At 40.2% G+C, this 16,283-nt stretch overlaps 1 protein-coding gene across 5 annotated transcripts in view; it reads right to left on the bottom strand.

The window, feature by feature from the left end:
• SERAC1 (serine active site containing 1) overlaps positions 1–16,283 on the bottom strand; it is a 66,571-nt gene that overhangs the window by 13,199 nt on the left and 37,089 nt on the right. For all 5 annotated transcript variants that reach the window (XR_015251684.1, XM_086708241.1, XM_025925691.2 and 2 more), the window contains 2 exons: positions 13,632–13,745; positions 11,478–11,640 (listed from right to left, as the gene is read on the bottom strand). Coding sequence is in view for 4 of the 5 variants with exons in the window: in XM_086708241.1 (XP_086564367.1) it covers positions 11,478–11,640; positions 13,632–13,745 (277 nt within the window). In the remaining variant the exon portion in view is untranslated. The remainder of the gene's footprint in view (positions 1–11,477; positions 11,641–13,631; positions 13,746–16,283) is intronic.

The raw sequence follows: 16,283 nt of genomic DNA on the forward strand, positions 1-16,283 counted from the left end.
GTATCCGGACAAGAGAAAAACCACAGACCAGGATGGACAAAGATCCAATCTCTAACTGCGGGGCTTTCTCAGGACTGGGGCCAGCTGCCCTGTTTGTGCAACTGGGGAGAAGGGGAGCCAGCCCCTGGCTCGGTACCTAGTTCGGAGGCACAGTCCACAGTGGGAGAAAGCAATCCCCTCCCTGGAGTGCTGTGGGAAGACGGTATATAAATAACCATTTAAAGGACAAAGACTGCCTGTGCCCGCCAGTCAGAGGCCATATATTGGACAGATCATCTAGGCAGAAAATCAATAAAGAAATAATGGTCCTGAATGATACACTGGACCAGATGGACTTAACAGATATATTCAAAACTTTTCATTCTAAAGCAGAAGAATACACATTCTTCTCGAGGGCACATGGAACATTCTCCAAGATAGATCACATACTGGGTCAAAACACAACCCTCAATAAATGTAAAGGAATTGAGATCATACCATGCACATTTTCAGATCACACTGCTATGAAACTTGAAATCAACTAAAGGAAAAAGTTTGGAAAACCTGCAAATGCATGGAGGTTAAAGAACACCCTACTAAAGAATGAATGGGTCAACCAGGCAATTAAAGAAGAAATTTAAAAATATAGGGAAACAAATGAAAATGAAAACATGACAGCCCAAACCCTTTGGGACGCAGCAAAGGCAGTCCTAAGAGGAAAATACATTGCAATCCAATCCTATCTCAAGAAACAAGAAAAATCCCAAATACAAAATCTAATAGCACAACTAAAGGAACTAGAAGCAGAACATCAAAGAAACCCCAAGACCAGAAGAAGAGAAATAATAAAGATAAGAGCAGAAATAAACAATATAGAATCCAAAAAACAGTAGAACAGATCAATGAAACTAAGAGCTGGTTTTTGGAAAAAATAAACAAAATTGATAAACCCCTAGCCAGACGTCTCAAAAAGAAAAGAGAGAGGACCCAAATAGATAAAATCACGAATGGAAATGGACTTATCAGAACCAATCCCCCAGAAATACAATTATCAGAGAATACTATGAAAAATTATATGCCAGCAAACTGGACAACCTGGAAGAAATGGACAAATTCCTAGACACCCATACACTACCAAAACTCAAACGGGAAGAAATAGAAAATTTGAACAGACCCATAAGTAGTGAAGAAATTGAATCAATCAGTTATCAAAAATCTTCTAACAAATAAGAGTCGTGGGCCAGATGGCTTCCCAGGGGAATTCTACCAGACATTTAAAGCAGAGTTAATACCTATCCTTCTCAAGCTGTTCCAAAAAATAGAAATGGAAGGAAAACTTCCAGACTCATTCTATGAAGCCAGCATTACTTTCATTCCCAAACCAGACAGAGACCCCACAAAAAAGGAGAATTACAGGCCAATATCCCTGATGAACACAGATGCAAAAATTCTCAACAAGATACTAGCAAATTGAATTCAATAGCACATAAAAAGAATTATTCACCATGATCAAGTGGGATTCATTCCCAGGCTGCAGGGCTGATTCAATGCTCGCAAATCAATGTGATACGTCACATTAATAAAAGAAAGGATAAGGACCATATGATCCTGTCAATCGATGCAGAAAAAGCATTTGACAAAATACAGCATCCTTTCTTAATAAAAACCCTCAAGAATGTCGGGATAGAAGGAACATACCTAAACCTCATAAAAGCCATATATTAAAAGCCCACAGTTGGGGCGCCTGGGTGGCGCAGTCGGTTAAGCGTCCGACTTCAGCCAGGTCACGATCTCGCGGTCCGGGAGTTCGAGCCCCGCGTCAGGCTCTGGGCTGATGGCTCGGAGCCTGGAGCCTGTTTCCGATTCTGTGTCTCCCTCTCTCTCTGCCCCTCCCCCGTTCATGCTCTGTCTCTCTCTGTCCCAAAAATAAATAAAAAATAAAAGCCCACAGCTAATATCATCCTCAGTAGGAAAAAACTGAGAGCTTTCCTCCTGAAATGAGGAACACAACAGGGATGTCCACTCTCACCACTGTTGTTTAACATAGTGTTGGAAATCCTAGCATCAGCAATCAGACAACAAAATGAAATCAAAGGCATCAAAATTGGCAAAGAAAAAGTCAAACTTTCACTTTTTGCAGATGACATGATACTCTACATGGAAAACCCGAAAGACTCCACCGAAAGGCTGCTAGAACTGATACCATGAATTCAGCAAAGTCGCAGGGTACAAAATCAATATACATTAATCACTTGCATTTCTATACACCAATAAAGAAGCAACAGAAAGAGAAATCAAGACATTGATCCCATTTACAATTGCACCAAGAACCATAAAATACCTAGAAATGAACCTAACCAAAGATGTAAAAGATCTGTATGCCGAAAACTATAGAAAACTTATGATGGAAATTGAAGACGAGACAAAGAAATGGAAAAACATTCCATGCTCATGGATTGGAAGAATACTGTTAAAATGTCAATACTACCCAAAGCAATCTACACATTCAATGCATTCCCAATCAAAATTGCACTGACATTCTTCTCAAAGCTAGAACAAACAATCCTAAAATTTGTATGGAACCACAAAAGACCCCGAATAGCCAAAGTAATATTGAAAAAGAAAACCAAAGCGGGAGGCACCATAATCCCAGACTTTAGCCTCTACTACAAAGCTGTAATCATGAAGGCAGTATAGTATTGGCACAAAAACAGACACAGCGACAAATGAGATAGAATAGAGAACCCAGAATTGGACCCACAAATGTATGTCCAACTAATCTTTGACAAAGCAGGAAAGACTATCCAATGGAAAAAAGTCTCTTTAACAAATGGTGCTGGGAGAACTGGACACCAAAACACAGAAGAATGAAACTGGACCACTTTCTTACACCATTCACAAAAATAAACTCAAAATGGATGAAAGACCTGAATGTGAGACAGGAAACCATCAAAACCCTAGAGGAGAAAGCAGGAAAAAAATATCTCTGAGCTCAGCCACAGCAATTTCTTGCTTGACACATCTCCAAAAGCAAGGGAATTAAAAGAAAAAATGAACTATTGGGACCTCATCAAGATAAAAAGCTTCTGTACTGCAAAGGAAACAATCAACAAAACTAAAACGCAACCAATGAAATGGGAAAAGATATTTGTAAATAACATATTGGATAAAGGGTTAGTATCCAACATCTAGAAAGAATTTACCAAACTCAACACCCAAAAAACAAATAATCCAGTGAAGAAATGGGCAGAAGACATGACTAGACACTTTTCCAAAGAAGACATCCAGATGGCCAACAGACACATGAAAAGATGCTTGACGTCACTCCTCATCGGGGAAATACAAATCAAAACCACACTGAGATAGCCCCTCACACTGGTCAGAGTGGCTAAAATTAAAAACTCAGGAAACAACAGATGCTGGCGAGGATGTGGAAAAACGGGAACCCTCTTGCACCGTTGGTGGGAATGCAAACTGGTACAGCTGCTCTGGAAAACAGTGTGGAGGTTCCTCAAAAAGTTAAAAATAGACCTACCCTATGACCCAGCAGTAGCACTGCTAGGAATTCACCCAAGGGATACAGGAGTTCTGATGCATAGGGGCACATGTACCCCAATGTTTATAGCAGTACTTTCAACAATAGCCAAACTATGGAAAGAGCCTAAATGTCTATCAACTGATGAATCAATAAAGATGTGGTTGATATATACAATGGAATAATACTTGGCAATGAGAATGAAATCCTGCCATTTGCAGCAACATGGATGGAACTGGAGGGTATTATGCTAAGTCAGTCAGAGAAAGATAGATATCATATGTTTTCACTCATATGTGGATCTTGAGAAACTTAACAGAAGACTGTGGGGGAGGGGAAGGGGAAAAAATAGTTACAGAGAGGGAGGGAGGCAAACCATAGGAGACTCTTAAACAACTGAGGGTTGATGGGGGGGGGGGGAGGGAAAATGGGTGATGGGCATTGAGGAGGGCACTTGTTGGGATGAGCACTGGGTGTTGTGGAAGCGATGAACCACGGGAATCTACCCCAAAAACCAAGAGCACACTTTACACACTGTATGTTAGCCAATTTGATAAATAATAAATTTGACAAATTAACAAATTATTTTTAAAAAATAGCACTTAATAATCAAATTCCCACTCTAGCACTCCCATCATTTCCCAGTTCCATGTATATCCTCAGAAGTAACCACGGTTAAAAGTTTGGTGGACACCCTTCCAAACCTTTTTAAAAAATTCAGTCGCATACCTATCATTTATACACATACACTGTGGCTCTACATGCATTTTTTTTTCCTAAATGGAATCTGACTATTCCTACTGTTCCATGACTTGATCGTGTACTTCAGCAATGTGTCTTGGAATGCTCTCCATATACATCAGCTTTACTCTTTTTAACTATAGCATTTAACATGGATGGAATATACCACTGTTTATTTAACCATTATTCCTACTGGCAGACATTTGGGTTGTTTCCATTTTTTCCATACTGCAAACAACTGTCTGATAAACATTTTTATATACAAATCTTCAATAACACTCATGAGTATTTAGGTAGGAGAGTCCTTGTAGTATTATTACTATTTCAAATGGTATATACATTCTTTTAATAGGTACTACTAAGTACCCATCAAAAAACTGAATCAATTTACATCCCCACCAACAATGTACCAGAGGAGCAGTTTTCACACACCTTCACCAGCAGTGGATATTATCAACATCTTTTTAACTTTTGTAAATCTGGATGGTAAAAAGCTACAGATCTGTGGGGTACCTGGGTGGTGCAGCTGGTTAAGTGTCCAATTCTTGATTTCAACCCAGGTCATGATCTCACAGTTTGTGGGACTGAACCCCACATCGGGCTCTGTGTCGACAGTGTGGAGCCTGCTTGGGATTCTCTCTCTCCCTTTCTCTCTCTGCCTATCCACCATCGCAGGCACTCTCTTTCTCTCTCTGAAATAAACTTAAAAAGAAGTTACAGACCTGATACTATTAAGATTTACAGGGGCGCCTGGGTGGCTCAGCCGATTAAGCGACTGACTTCGGCTCAGGTCATGATCTCACGATTTGTGAGTTCAAGCCCTGCGTCGGGCTCTGTGCTGACAGCTCAGAGCCTGGAGCCTGCTTCTGACCCTGTGTCTCCCTCTTCTCTCTGCCCACTCATGCTCTGTCTCTGTCTCAGAAATAAACAACAACAAAAAAAGATTTACACACACGCGCGCGCGTGCACACACATACACACACGAACAGGTAAAGCTACAGGTACCTCAAGAAAAAATAAAACAGGGTAGGGCAGCAGAATTCAAACTGAAATATTCAGAAATAATGGGAGCTGAGCAAAAAGAAGTACAGATAATTCTTTGAAAGGTTTAGACATAAAATGGAAGAGTAGAAGAGAGGCTGAAAAACCAGGGGGATGTGGTACTGAGACTAGTTTGTCACATTGCCCCCTAATGTGTGTTGATTGGAAGGGTCCTGTTGAGAGGGAGCTGCTGACCACATAGACGAGAAAGGCTAGCAATTCCTGAGACAGTGAAAGGAGCCAGGAGCCAGGCACAGTTAGAGGTCTCCTAAGAGATGTCCCTTCTCCTATTTTCAAGAGCAGAAAAGGAGAAGGCGGGTTTGGTTTTGGTAGTGGGAAACTGAGGGACAATTCCTTTCAGGGTTTCAGCAGTCTCACTGAAGTAGGAGAGGTCCTCTGCCAAGAGGGATAGAGCATATGAACGGGTTGAGGAAGGTGGAGGGGGCTTAAATAGGTATTGCTAAGCATATTAAGGCCTGCTGAGCGATACTGAAGATGACGACCCATCTGCCATGAGTCTATGCTCAGCCACAGAAGAAGCAGACAGTAGGCTTTATCTAGTGTTGGGGTCTTGAGCAAGGGTGTGCTGAAAGAAGGGGAGGGGAGTTCCGGGGCACTGAAGAGTGTGTTACGGAAATGACAGACCACGGAGCATGGATATGCTGGCTCAGGAGTGAGGTGAAGAAGAAAGAGGACTGATGGGCTGGGAGAAAATAAAGGGGTCAAGGAGATAGACTCCTGGAGAGAAGAAAAACAGTCCCTGTGGCAGCAGGTGCAAACACAGGCTTGAACGAGAGGAAGTAGTGCTCAGAAGTGAGTCACTGGCTTGTTAAGTGCAGCGGTTTCAGGCAATGACAAGGACAAGGTGTGGCACAGGAACAGAGTGCTAGACAATCAGGAGCAGAGAAGGAAGTCGAAAGAGATGAGAAGGGCAAGGGACTGAGAGACCAAGGCGTTTAGTGGACTGTCCAGTACAAGTTGACATCACCAGAGAGGACTGAGGACTTGGGGCAGAGCCAAGTGTCAGTTATGGGAAGAGTGTGGGTTTGTTTTTTTAATAAAGTACTGATTTGATCAAGGCTCTATACCATTAAAGAAACTGAAGATAAGTCAATGGAAATTATCCAAAGTAAGACACAGAGAGGAAAAAAAAATATCTGAAAAGAAATCAACAGATTCCCAATGACCTGTGGAACAGAATCAAGAGGTCTCATATATATACTGAGGCCCCAAAAGGAGAATAGACCAAAAAGGGACAAAATATATATATATATTTTAAGATGCACTGGTTGGAAATTTTCCAAATCTGATCAAAAACATCAACCCACAGATTCAGTCAGCTCAGTGGAAGCATAAATATAAAAAAAGAACCAAGCACTTCAGAGTAAAACTGCTAAAAACCAAACATAAAAACTTCAAAGAAGCCAGAGAAAAAACGACAAGTTACATACAGGAGAATGAAAATGGGAATGAGAGACTTCTCATCAGACAGTGGTAGTTAGGAGAGAATGGAATGACATTTTTAAAGTGCTGACAGAAAAAATAACATACTGCCAACAAATAATTCTTTATCCATGGAAAATCTCTTTCCTGGGATAATAAAATAGAGGCGAAGTAAAAGACTTTCAGAAAACGAAAGGTGAGAGAATTTGTCCAGCACACCCCGGTCTCTAGGCTGTAGGGAAATTGTATCAGATGTAAATGTAGGAAAAGAAGGAAGAGAGCGGACCACTATAAATGTGTAAATAAACAAAAATCACTTTCTTTTTTTCTTATAGTCTTTGACTCTTAAAAAATAACAATGTATCACAAAGTCTATAACATAATGGAGGAGTAAAATATATTAAGACAATACCAGAAAGGACGGCAGGAGGTGGGAAGTGAACTATACTGTTGTAAGAATCTCACACTATAGATAAAGTGGTATCATATTAATTCAAGACAGACTGTGATAAGGATACCATCAAGTAAAAAAACACACAAATAATAATATAAAAAGCAGAAACAGGAGAAAGAACAGAATGTAAAAGATATTCAAGTAACCCAAAAAAGTCAGTAAACAAGAAAAAAAGGAAACAATACTCATAAATACATTAGAGGTAACGAGACAAAACACCCCTATTAAAAAAGATCAAGCCGGATTTAAAAAAAGATGCACCTCTATGCTGTCTATAAAAGATGAACTTACTTTTAAAGTCACAGAGAGATGCCTGGGTGGCTCAGTCAGTTGAGTGGCCGACTTCAGCTCAGGTCATGATCTCAGGGTTCGTGAGTTCGAGCCCCTCACTGGGCTCTGTGCTGACAGTTCAGAGCCTGGAGCCTGCTTCAGATTCTATGTCTCCCTCGCTCTCTGCCCCTCCCCCACTCACACTCTGTCTCTCTCTCTCGCTCAAAAATAAACATTTAAAATATTAAAAAAAAATAAAGTCACAGAAAAATGAACGCAAAAGAAGGGGAAAAGGAAAAGATAAAAGATAGGGCTGCAAACAGCAAGCATAGGAAAAAGCCAGAGTGATCATCTGGGAAATGAAAATCAAAACCACAATGAGGTATCACCTCATACCAGTCAGAATGGCTAGAATCAAAAAGACAAGAAATAACAAGCATTGGTGAGGATGTGGGGAAAAAAGGAACCTTCATGTACTGTTGGTGGGAATGTAAACTGATGCAGCCACTGTTGAAAACAATATGGAGGTTACTGAAAAATTAAAAACAGAAATACCATATAACCCTTTAATTCCACTACTGGGTACTTATCCAGAGAAAATGAAAAAAACTAATTCAAAAAAATACAAGCACCCTTGTTTACTGCAGCATTATTTACAATAGCCAAGATATGGAAAAAACCAGAATACATCAGCAGGTAAATGGATAAAGAAGAAGGGGTGTGTGTGTGTGTGTGTGTGTGTGTGTGTGTGTGTGTGTGTGTGATCGACTATCACTCAGCCATAAAAAAGAATGAGATCTTTCCATTTGTGATATCATAAATAGACCTAGAGAGTGTTATGTTAAGCGAAATAATAGTCAGAAAGTGAAACACAAATACCATATGTTTCACTTATATGTGAAATCTAAAAAACAAAAACCAAAAACTCTCATAGAAACAGACCCATAAATACAGAGAACAAACTAGCAGTTGCCAGACGAGAGGAGGATGGGGGGATGAGCAAAATACATGAAGGAGATGAAGAAGTAAAAACTTCCATGTATAAAATAAATCAGTCACAGGGACAAAAAGAACAGCATAGGAAATATGGCCAATGATATTATAATAATGTTGTATGGTAACAGATGATTACACTTACAATGGTGAGCACTGTGTAATGTATAAAATTGTAGAATCACTATGTTGTACACCTGAAACTAACATAATACTGTATGTCAACTATACTTCAATAACAAAATTTTTTAATTGTTCTTGGTTTGAGAGAGAGAGAGAGAGAGAGAGAGAGAGAGCATGTGCGAGCAGGAGAGAGGGGCAGAGAGGGAGAGAATCTCTTGTGGGGCTCGATCCCACAACCCTGGGATCATGACCTGAGCCAAAATCAAGAGACAGATGCTCAACCAAGTGAGCCATCCAGGCACCCCAATAACAAAATTTTTTTAAAAAGAAAAAGCCAGTGTGGCTATTTTGATACCAGGTAAAGTAGACTTAAGGAAAAGGAGTGTCACCAGTGGTAGAGACATCACTTAATAATAAAAAATGAATAATTTGCTAGGAAGAAAAACCTGGTAGAACTACAAGGAAAACAGACATTCAGAATTATAGTTCAACACATCTCTCAGTAATTCACTGAGAACGAGACCAAGCTCAATGAAGATCCAGAGAAGATTTGAGCAATGCTATGGCTTCATTGTTACATACAGAACACTTCGCCAACAACTACAAAACACTCATTCTTTCCAAGCGCACACAGAACATGCATCACGACAGACCACAAAACACGCTATCAAATAAGTCTCAGTAAACTTCCAAAGACTAACCTCTTACAGGGTATGTTCTCTGAACACATGGACTATTAAATGAGAAATCACGGACATATGATATCTAGAAAATCCTTAATACTTATATAAACTATGCAGCACATTTTTAAGTAACCCGTGAGACAAAGCAAAAAATCACAAGAAAAAGTAGAAAATATTTCAAACTGAATAATGATGAAAATACAGTATATTCAAAATTTGAGGGATCCATCTAAAACAAGTTAGAGGAAATTTACAGCTTTAAATACTCGTGTTAAAAAATAATTGTAGTGATTTGAAAACATGTCTTCAAATGCTTTGACACTATTGTCCATCAAGAGGTCATGAGTCTAAACCCCTTCCGGAGCCCTTCCTCTTGAATATGAGCTAGCCTTAGTGAGTAGGTCAGAAATTACTCCCAATGCTTGCTTATAAGAGGCAAAAAAGAGCATATGCCTGGTCCTCTCTTGAGACATTTGCTGTTGAAACCTAGCCACCATGCTTTAAGAAACCCCAAGCTGCACAGAGAGGCGCATGTAGGAAGGAGCCAATGTCCCCAGCCCCAGCTGGGCTCCTACCTGACAGCCAGTACCAGTATGCAAGCCATGTGAGGGACAATCATGAAAGTGTACCCTCCATCCCGCAGCCGAGCTGCCCCAGTTAGTGCTGTATGAAGCCACAGAGGCTGGCCGAAGTTTCAGATTCACAAGGAAAATATAGGACTACTATTTTAACCAATGAATTTTGTGTTTGATACACAGTAATAGATGTCTGAAACAAGAAGAGGTTAAAATTAGGATCTAAGTTTCTACCTTAAGCACCTAAAAAAGTGGAGCAAATAAAGCCCATAGGAAGTGGTTCTTTATAGAAAAAGTTTGCTGATCCCTAAATGAGACTTCATCAAATTAAAAACTTTTATTGATCAAAACACTCTTAAATGTAAACAAACAAAAAAAAAATAGAGACTGACACAAGAAAAAACGTAAACTCAGTCTCTAACAACTATGAGCATATGCATGTATATGTGCACATATGAATGCATTCTTGTGTGTGTCCTGATATTTACCACCTTGCTTTTTCCACTGAAAGAGCCAAGAAGCGAAGACACTCCAGGAACAGTAAGCACACCGAGCACCCAGATCCTGGTCTCTAAAAATCACTCTGCACTAAGATCAATCTGCACTTCTCCTCAGAGGAAGGAGCCTGGAACATCTTGTTATTCAGACAGTAATAAGGATGCCTCCCCAGACAAGGTGGGCATATTGCCAGGACACAGGGAGTCGGTTTGTCGGGCTCCCACCGACCAAAACCGAAACAATCTGGCATCTAATGTTAAGTACAGTAATAAGTTATAAACCATTAAAAAAAAAACAACAACCAGGAATCCATGTGCCCATACTGATGGGGAGGGAGAGAGCGAGAGGGAGGGACAAGAGGGAAGAAAGGGAGACAGATGGAAGGAGAGAGAAGGAAGGGCTCTTGCTTACAGGGAAATGCCAAATGCTGAAAAGTACACGGGGAGGGCGTGCTGCGCTTAGAAAATCATCATTTTGCAACCATCATGATGAAGACTGGATCAGGCAGGGGAGTTCAGTAGATGAGGAGCTGGATATCTGCATGGTCCTAAGTATCTCCCCACAGTCAGTTGATTAGTTGCAAGGGAAAAAATCACTAATTATACTGAGTACACGTACTCTGGGTCAACCGAATCCTATCAAAGGTGATGTAGACCATTAGATGGTCGTCAAGGCAAAAACTGCTCTCCTCTGACTGTCCGCACACCGATGATCTCAGGTCTGTAGTACACAAGTCCCAAGCAATTCCATGCCCCTACTAAAATGATATGCTCTAAAGACCCATAACTAACCCTAAGCGAAGTGTTAAGTCTATTAAAAGATTAATGTATTGTGGGGAGCCTGGGTGGCTCAGTCAGTTAAGCGTCTGACTTTGGCTCAGGTCATGATCTCACGGCTCGTGAATTTGAGCCCCTCGGCAGGCTCTGCCAGCACAGAGCCCGGAGCCTGCTTTGGATTCTGTGTCTCCCTCCCTCTCTGCCCCACCCCTGCTCGTGCTCTGTCTCTCAAAAATAAACATTAAATAAATAAATAAATAAATAAATAAATAAATAAATAAATAAATAAAACAATTAACGTATCATGAGGGGTGGAAGTGGGAACAAAGGATCGGATCCAAAATACTCAGTATATAACGGTGTTACCTGAGTGAACTATAGTAGAATGAAGATGTTCATTCAAAGCCATGTTTCCAATGATACGCATTATATTTCTCTGTATTTTGGGACAATCCTTGTGAAGTTGGTACAGCCTCTGAAGTAGTTGCAAGCCTCCATTTGCTTCAATTTCATCACAGTGTGTGGGTATCTAGCACGATAAATTAATGAAAGCTCACCGTATGTTGCACAAATTCACTAGCGAGGTGACACAACATGCTGACGGCACAGCTAGGGGCTCCTGCTCAAGGACAGAGACCCAGAGAGACCACCCAACACTCTCCTCGCAGCTCACTGAAATAAATAAGCAAATTCCTATCTATGCGGGAGGTGCTTCAAAATCACTGAAAAAAATTAAGGTGCATCTCACCAGGGCTTCTGAAATGTTTACTCTTACTCTGCTTAGCTCTTGGTGGGATGTAACTTGACAATGTCATTATTATAGAATTGTTTCAATTTTTTTATCTTAATTTTTTTCATGTTTATTTTTGAGAGAGATAGCGAGCGAGCGCAGGAGAGGGGCAGAGAGAGAGAGGGAGAAACAGAATCCAAAGCAGGCTCCAGGCTCCAGGTTCCAAGAACCACGAGATCATGACCTGAGCCGGTCAACTAACTGAGGCACCCCAGCACCCCTAGAATGGTTTCAATTTACGGTGATACTTTGACTGGCTTGAAATTACCTTAAAAAGATTCTCTAACCGAGAAACCTGCCACCTGATAATGGGAAGAAAAACCCCATTCAAGTGGCAGCTTTTGCTTCTGCAAACAAGAACTCCCAGAGAATGGCACCATGTGCCGCCCTGCACACCAGCCCACACAAGTCCACAGGTCTGGGGCTCTCCTAAAACTCAGGAGTCAGAAACATTTTTTAAAGAGAAAGATCAAATGATAAAAATAAAAAGGAAAGAAAGGGGATATGAATTTTTAATAGAGAAAAGGGATAAAATACAGCCAAAGGAAATACGTAATATTATGGAAAGGCAACAGTATTGACCAACAAGCCCTCACAGTGTGCCAAGGTCACCGGCATGACCTTGGCCTCTTCCCATCACTAGCTGTATTCACTGACATGATGCTGTGTCCTGTATATGCAACAATTTTCATTCTCTAAACTTTTACTGAATCTGATCACATTTTAAGTGCATTTAAAAGTATGCCCTTTAGACATATGTCAGTGAGATAATGTAATAAAGGTATTCCACACACTGTACTTTCTACTGAAGACAGATCTAATGCTTCAGAAACTGATCATAAGCTACAAAACCTCTAGCACTATTTTCCCATGTGCCCTTCTGAGCTACAACACTAACACCTCTGCTTTGTACGCAGTTCCTAACTCCGCTGGTGGGAACTAAAGATGACCAGAGACCACTATGCTCCTGAGCCGTGTCTAATGGTCCTCAAAATTAAACTGGAAAGTTTAAAATCTCTAGGATGGAGTTTCTCACGATGCGGGATGAACTACTTCCAGCAGCCTCACCAGCAATGCCCGTTACAAACACAAACTCCCGGACACCAGCCCACAACTACTAAGTTGAAGCTGCTAGAGGTGACCAGGAAATGTGCGCTTTCAAACATGCTTCCTGAGTGGTTTTTATGCATTCATGTTTGAGTATCACGAAGTCTGTTGCTCTTTTCTTTTAAAATCAAACTATGATCATGACAGAAAAGTTGTCATACATGCCAAAAAACTTAAAAACCACTAATATAAGCTCTGTTTAAAATTCAAGAGTATGGCCATCCAAATATTTACCTTTTTTCTATATTGGCTTCTTTGGCAGATGTTTTACTGGAAATTAACTACCTGGTAATATTATTTATAAAAAAGATCTGAGAAAGGTAGCATAAGATAGCGTAATTCAAAGGTCAACGCCATACTTAAACAATGGGTTGCTTTCTTTATGTGCAATTAAGATTAAATCCATTTTCAGAAATACTTGGCAAAAGGAAATACATGTATTGGTGCTAAGTCATGATTATCAATTCTACAACTAAATGGGGAAAAAAGAAAATTTTTAAATGAGCAAAAAGCTTCTTTTCTTTTATAAAAAAATGAGGATTATTTTGCTTGAATGAACCATGATGTACAATTTTTTTATTGCGATCATAAAAAGTAAACCACATTTTGAAAATGCAAGTTACCTCAGAATGTTTTACCAAAGCTTCTAAACAGAACATTTCCACTGTAGCTGAAGGAACTTCTCCAAAACTTTCAGCATAAGGAAGTCCATTTCCTCCAAAACACCATAAGCCACCCTGAAAGATAATTAAAATGTTTACTGAGAAGAGTGACTCATATTTTTTGTTTGACACACACACACACAGGAAAAAAATCCCTGTATTATACACAACCTATTTTGGAAGCTGAAAGGGAACTAGTTATGCAAGTTGTTTCTTACTAGAACAGAAAACATAAGGGATCATTTCTAGAGGAGGCGATCTTTGCATCTTCCTTACTTCTTCCTTCTGTGTCCTCTTCTCTCAAAGTATGACGACTGACACACAATTCTTTACCAAGTAAGAAAAGCCTAGGGTTGACCATAATGTTCTACTGTCAGATGATGGTGGTGGAGTCTACCTGAAGTCTATTAATCAAAATAATAAAAAAGAGAAAAGGCATTGCTGGAAAAATATAAAATGAAGACAAACAATGACAATGATCAGAGAACTTTTAACTCTTCCTAAACTGAAATTCAAGATCATATGGAAGAATAAACAGAAGGGTTAGGAAACCCAGAAGACAGAAGAGGAGTGTGCACTAGCCCTAATAGCAAAATATAAGAATAAACTGGGAAAAGAAAATTTCAACTATCATCACAGGTCAAACGCTAGTGTCACTAGTATGCAATAATCCCCTACAAATCAGTGGCAAAAATATCAACAATGCTATGGAGAAATGAGCAACAGTCATAAACAGAAAGTTCCTAGGAAAGGAAATCTACGAAACAATGCCCAACACAACTTATAATGAGAGGCATGTGTGGCAACACTCATGAGAAAGGATAGTTTTCATCTATCAGAGGGGTGGGGGAGCGGGCATTCCCATCACCCTGCAACTTTTATGGAGGACAACTTAAGGACAGCTGTCTAAATTACAAGCGCCCGTGCCCTTCAACAATCCAAACTAGAGAGACACACATAGGCAGAGTAATACAGGTACAGGTTTGTTCACGGCGACAGTCTTTGTAAGCACTACCTACTGCCATCAACAGAGGGCTGGTTAAGTAACGATGGTACCACTGTACAATGGAATGCTATGATAATATAAAAATTTGGGGGGCACCTGAGTGGCTAAGCTGGTTAACCATCTGACTTCAGCTCAGGTCATGATCTCATGGCTCATGAGTTCAAGCCCCACGTCAGGCTCTCGGCTGTCAGCTCAGAGCCTGCTTCAGATCCTTTGTCCCCCATCCCTTCTGCCCCTCCCTCTCTTTCTCTTTCAAAAATAAAATAAATGTTAAAAAAAAGAATATAAAAATTTTTGAGTCTCCTCGTATGCTGGCATATACCAATCTCCAAGATGAACCCGTAAGTGAGAAAAAGAAAGGGCAGAAGAATGTGTACTGTATGCTATAATATGTGTAAAGAGTATGTGTAACTGTGAACGGGTGTGCGTGTGTGTGCATGTGCGTGCATGTGCGCTGGGTGAGGGAGACAGAAGGGATGAAAAGAAGACATTACTGCATCTCCTTTGAAGTGCTTTGTGTTTGCACGAGGGGCCATAACTGTGTGCATACAGGCCACCTGCTGGCAAAAGAACTCAACTACAAGGTAATGTTTTTCAAAAATGTATATAGAAAGCCCAGTGTTTCCTATAGGAAATATAATCCATAAGTTTCTCCATTTTGAGTTAATATATAGGGCTCATGGCTCAGTAAACCCAATAAATATTCAAAATGTTTGATCATTCTATAATTCTTACTCATGCCCTCCTCTCTTGATGTCACATTCTGTTTTTCCAAGTTTAAACATGCTTACATCTCAAACGTTTATGCTACTTAAGTAGAGGCCTGGCAAGGGACTAATTCATTGAGAGTCATTCTCTCCTCTAGCAGGGATAAGGGTAAACAGTGAACTGGTGGGCTTTGGGGGATGGGGAACTTTTCTTAAAAGATTTACCACCACAACCTGCCTCCCCCAAATCCTTCTCCCTACCACACACCCCCAAATCACCTGACCTCTTTCTAAGCTAAATGCTCCAAGTAAATAAAAAAGGAAAAAAATTACCTAGGATTTTATGTTTCTCTTGATCATTTTCTAAGTGGGAAATAAAAATACAGTTCCAATTCCAACCTCATTAGCAAAGCTTCTAAGTTATTTATGAACTGGCAGATTGTGTGGCAGTTAAAAACACAAGAAAAAGGAATAAATAAAAGGTATAAACTCGTGGTGTGAGCATATGGAATATATTCTAATTCTTAACATGAAAATAAACATACATAGGTTACTGCTGCTTTATCACTAGATTAAGACAGATCAAGTTTACATAAATTCGTAAAAGTTTAAGAAATGCCACACATCAAATTCTGTAAGTGCAACCAAAAAACAATTTCTTTTTTTTTTTTAATTTTTTTTTCAATGTTTTTATTTATTTTTGGGACAGAGAGAGACAGAGCATGAACGGGGGAGGGGCAGAGAGAGAGGGAGACACAGAATCAGAAACAGGCTCCAGGCTCTGAGCCATCAGCCCAGAGCCCGACGCGGGGCTCGAACTCACGGACCGCGAGATCGTGACCTGGCTGAAGTCGGACGCTTAACCGACTGCGCCACCCAGGCGCCCCAACAATTTCTTAA

Source organism: Puma concolor, chromosome B2 (genome assembly GCF_028749965.1).
Source record: "Puma concolor isolate L17-30 chromosome B2, mPumCon1.1.hap2, whole genome shotgun sequence".
Lineage (NCBI taxonomy): Eukaryota > Metazoa > Chordata > Mammalia > Carnivora > Felidae > Puma > Puma concolor.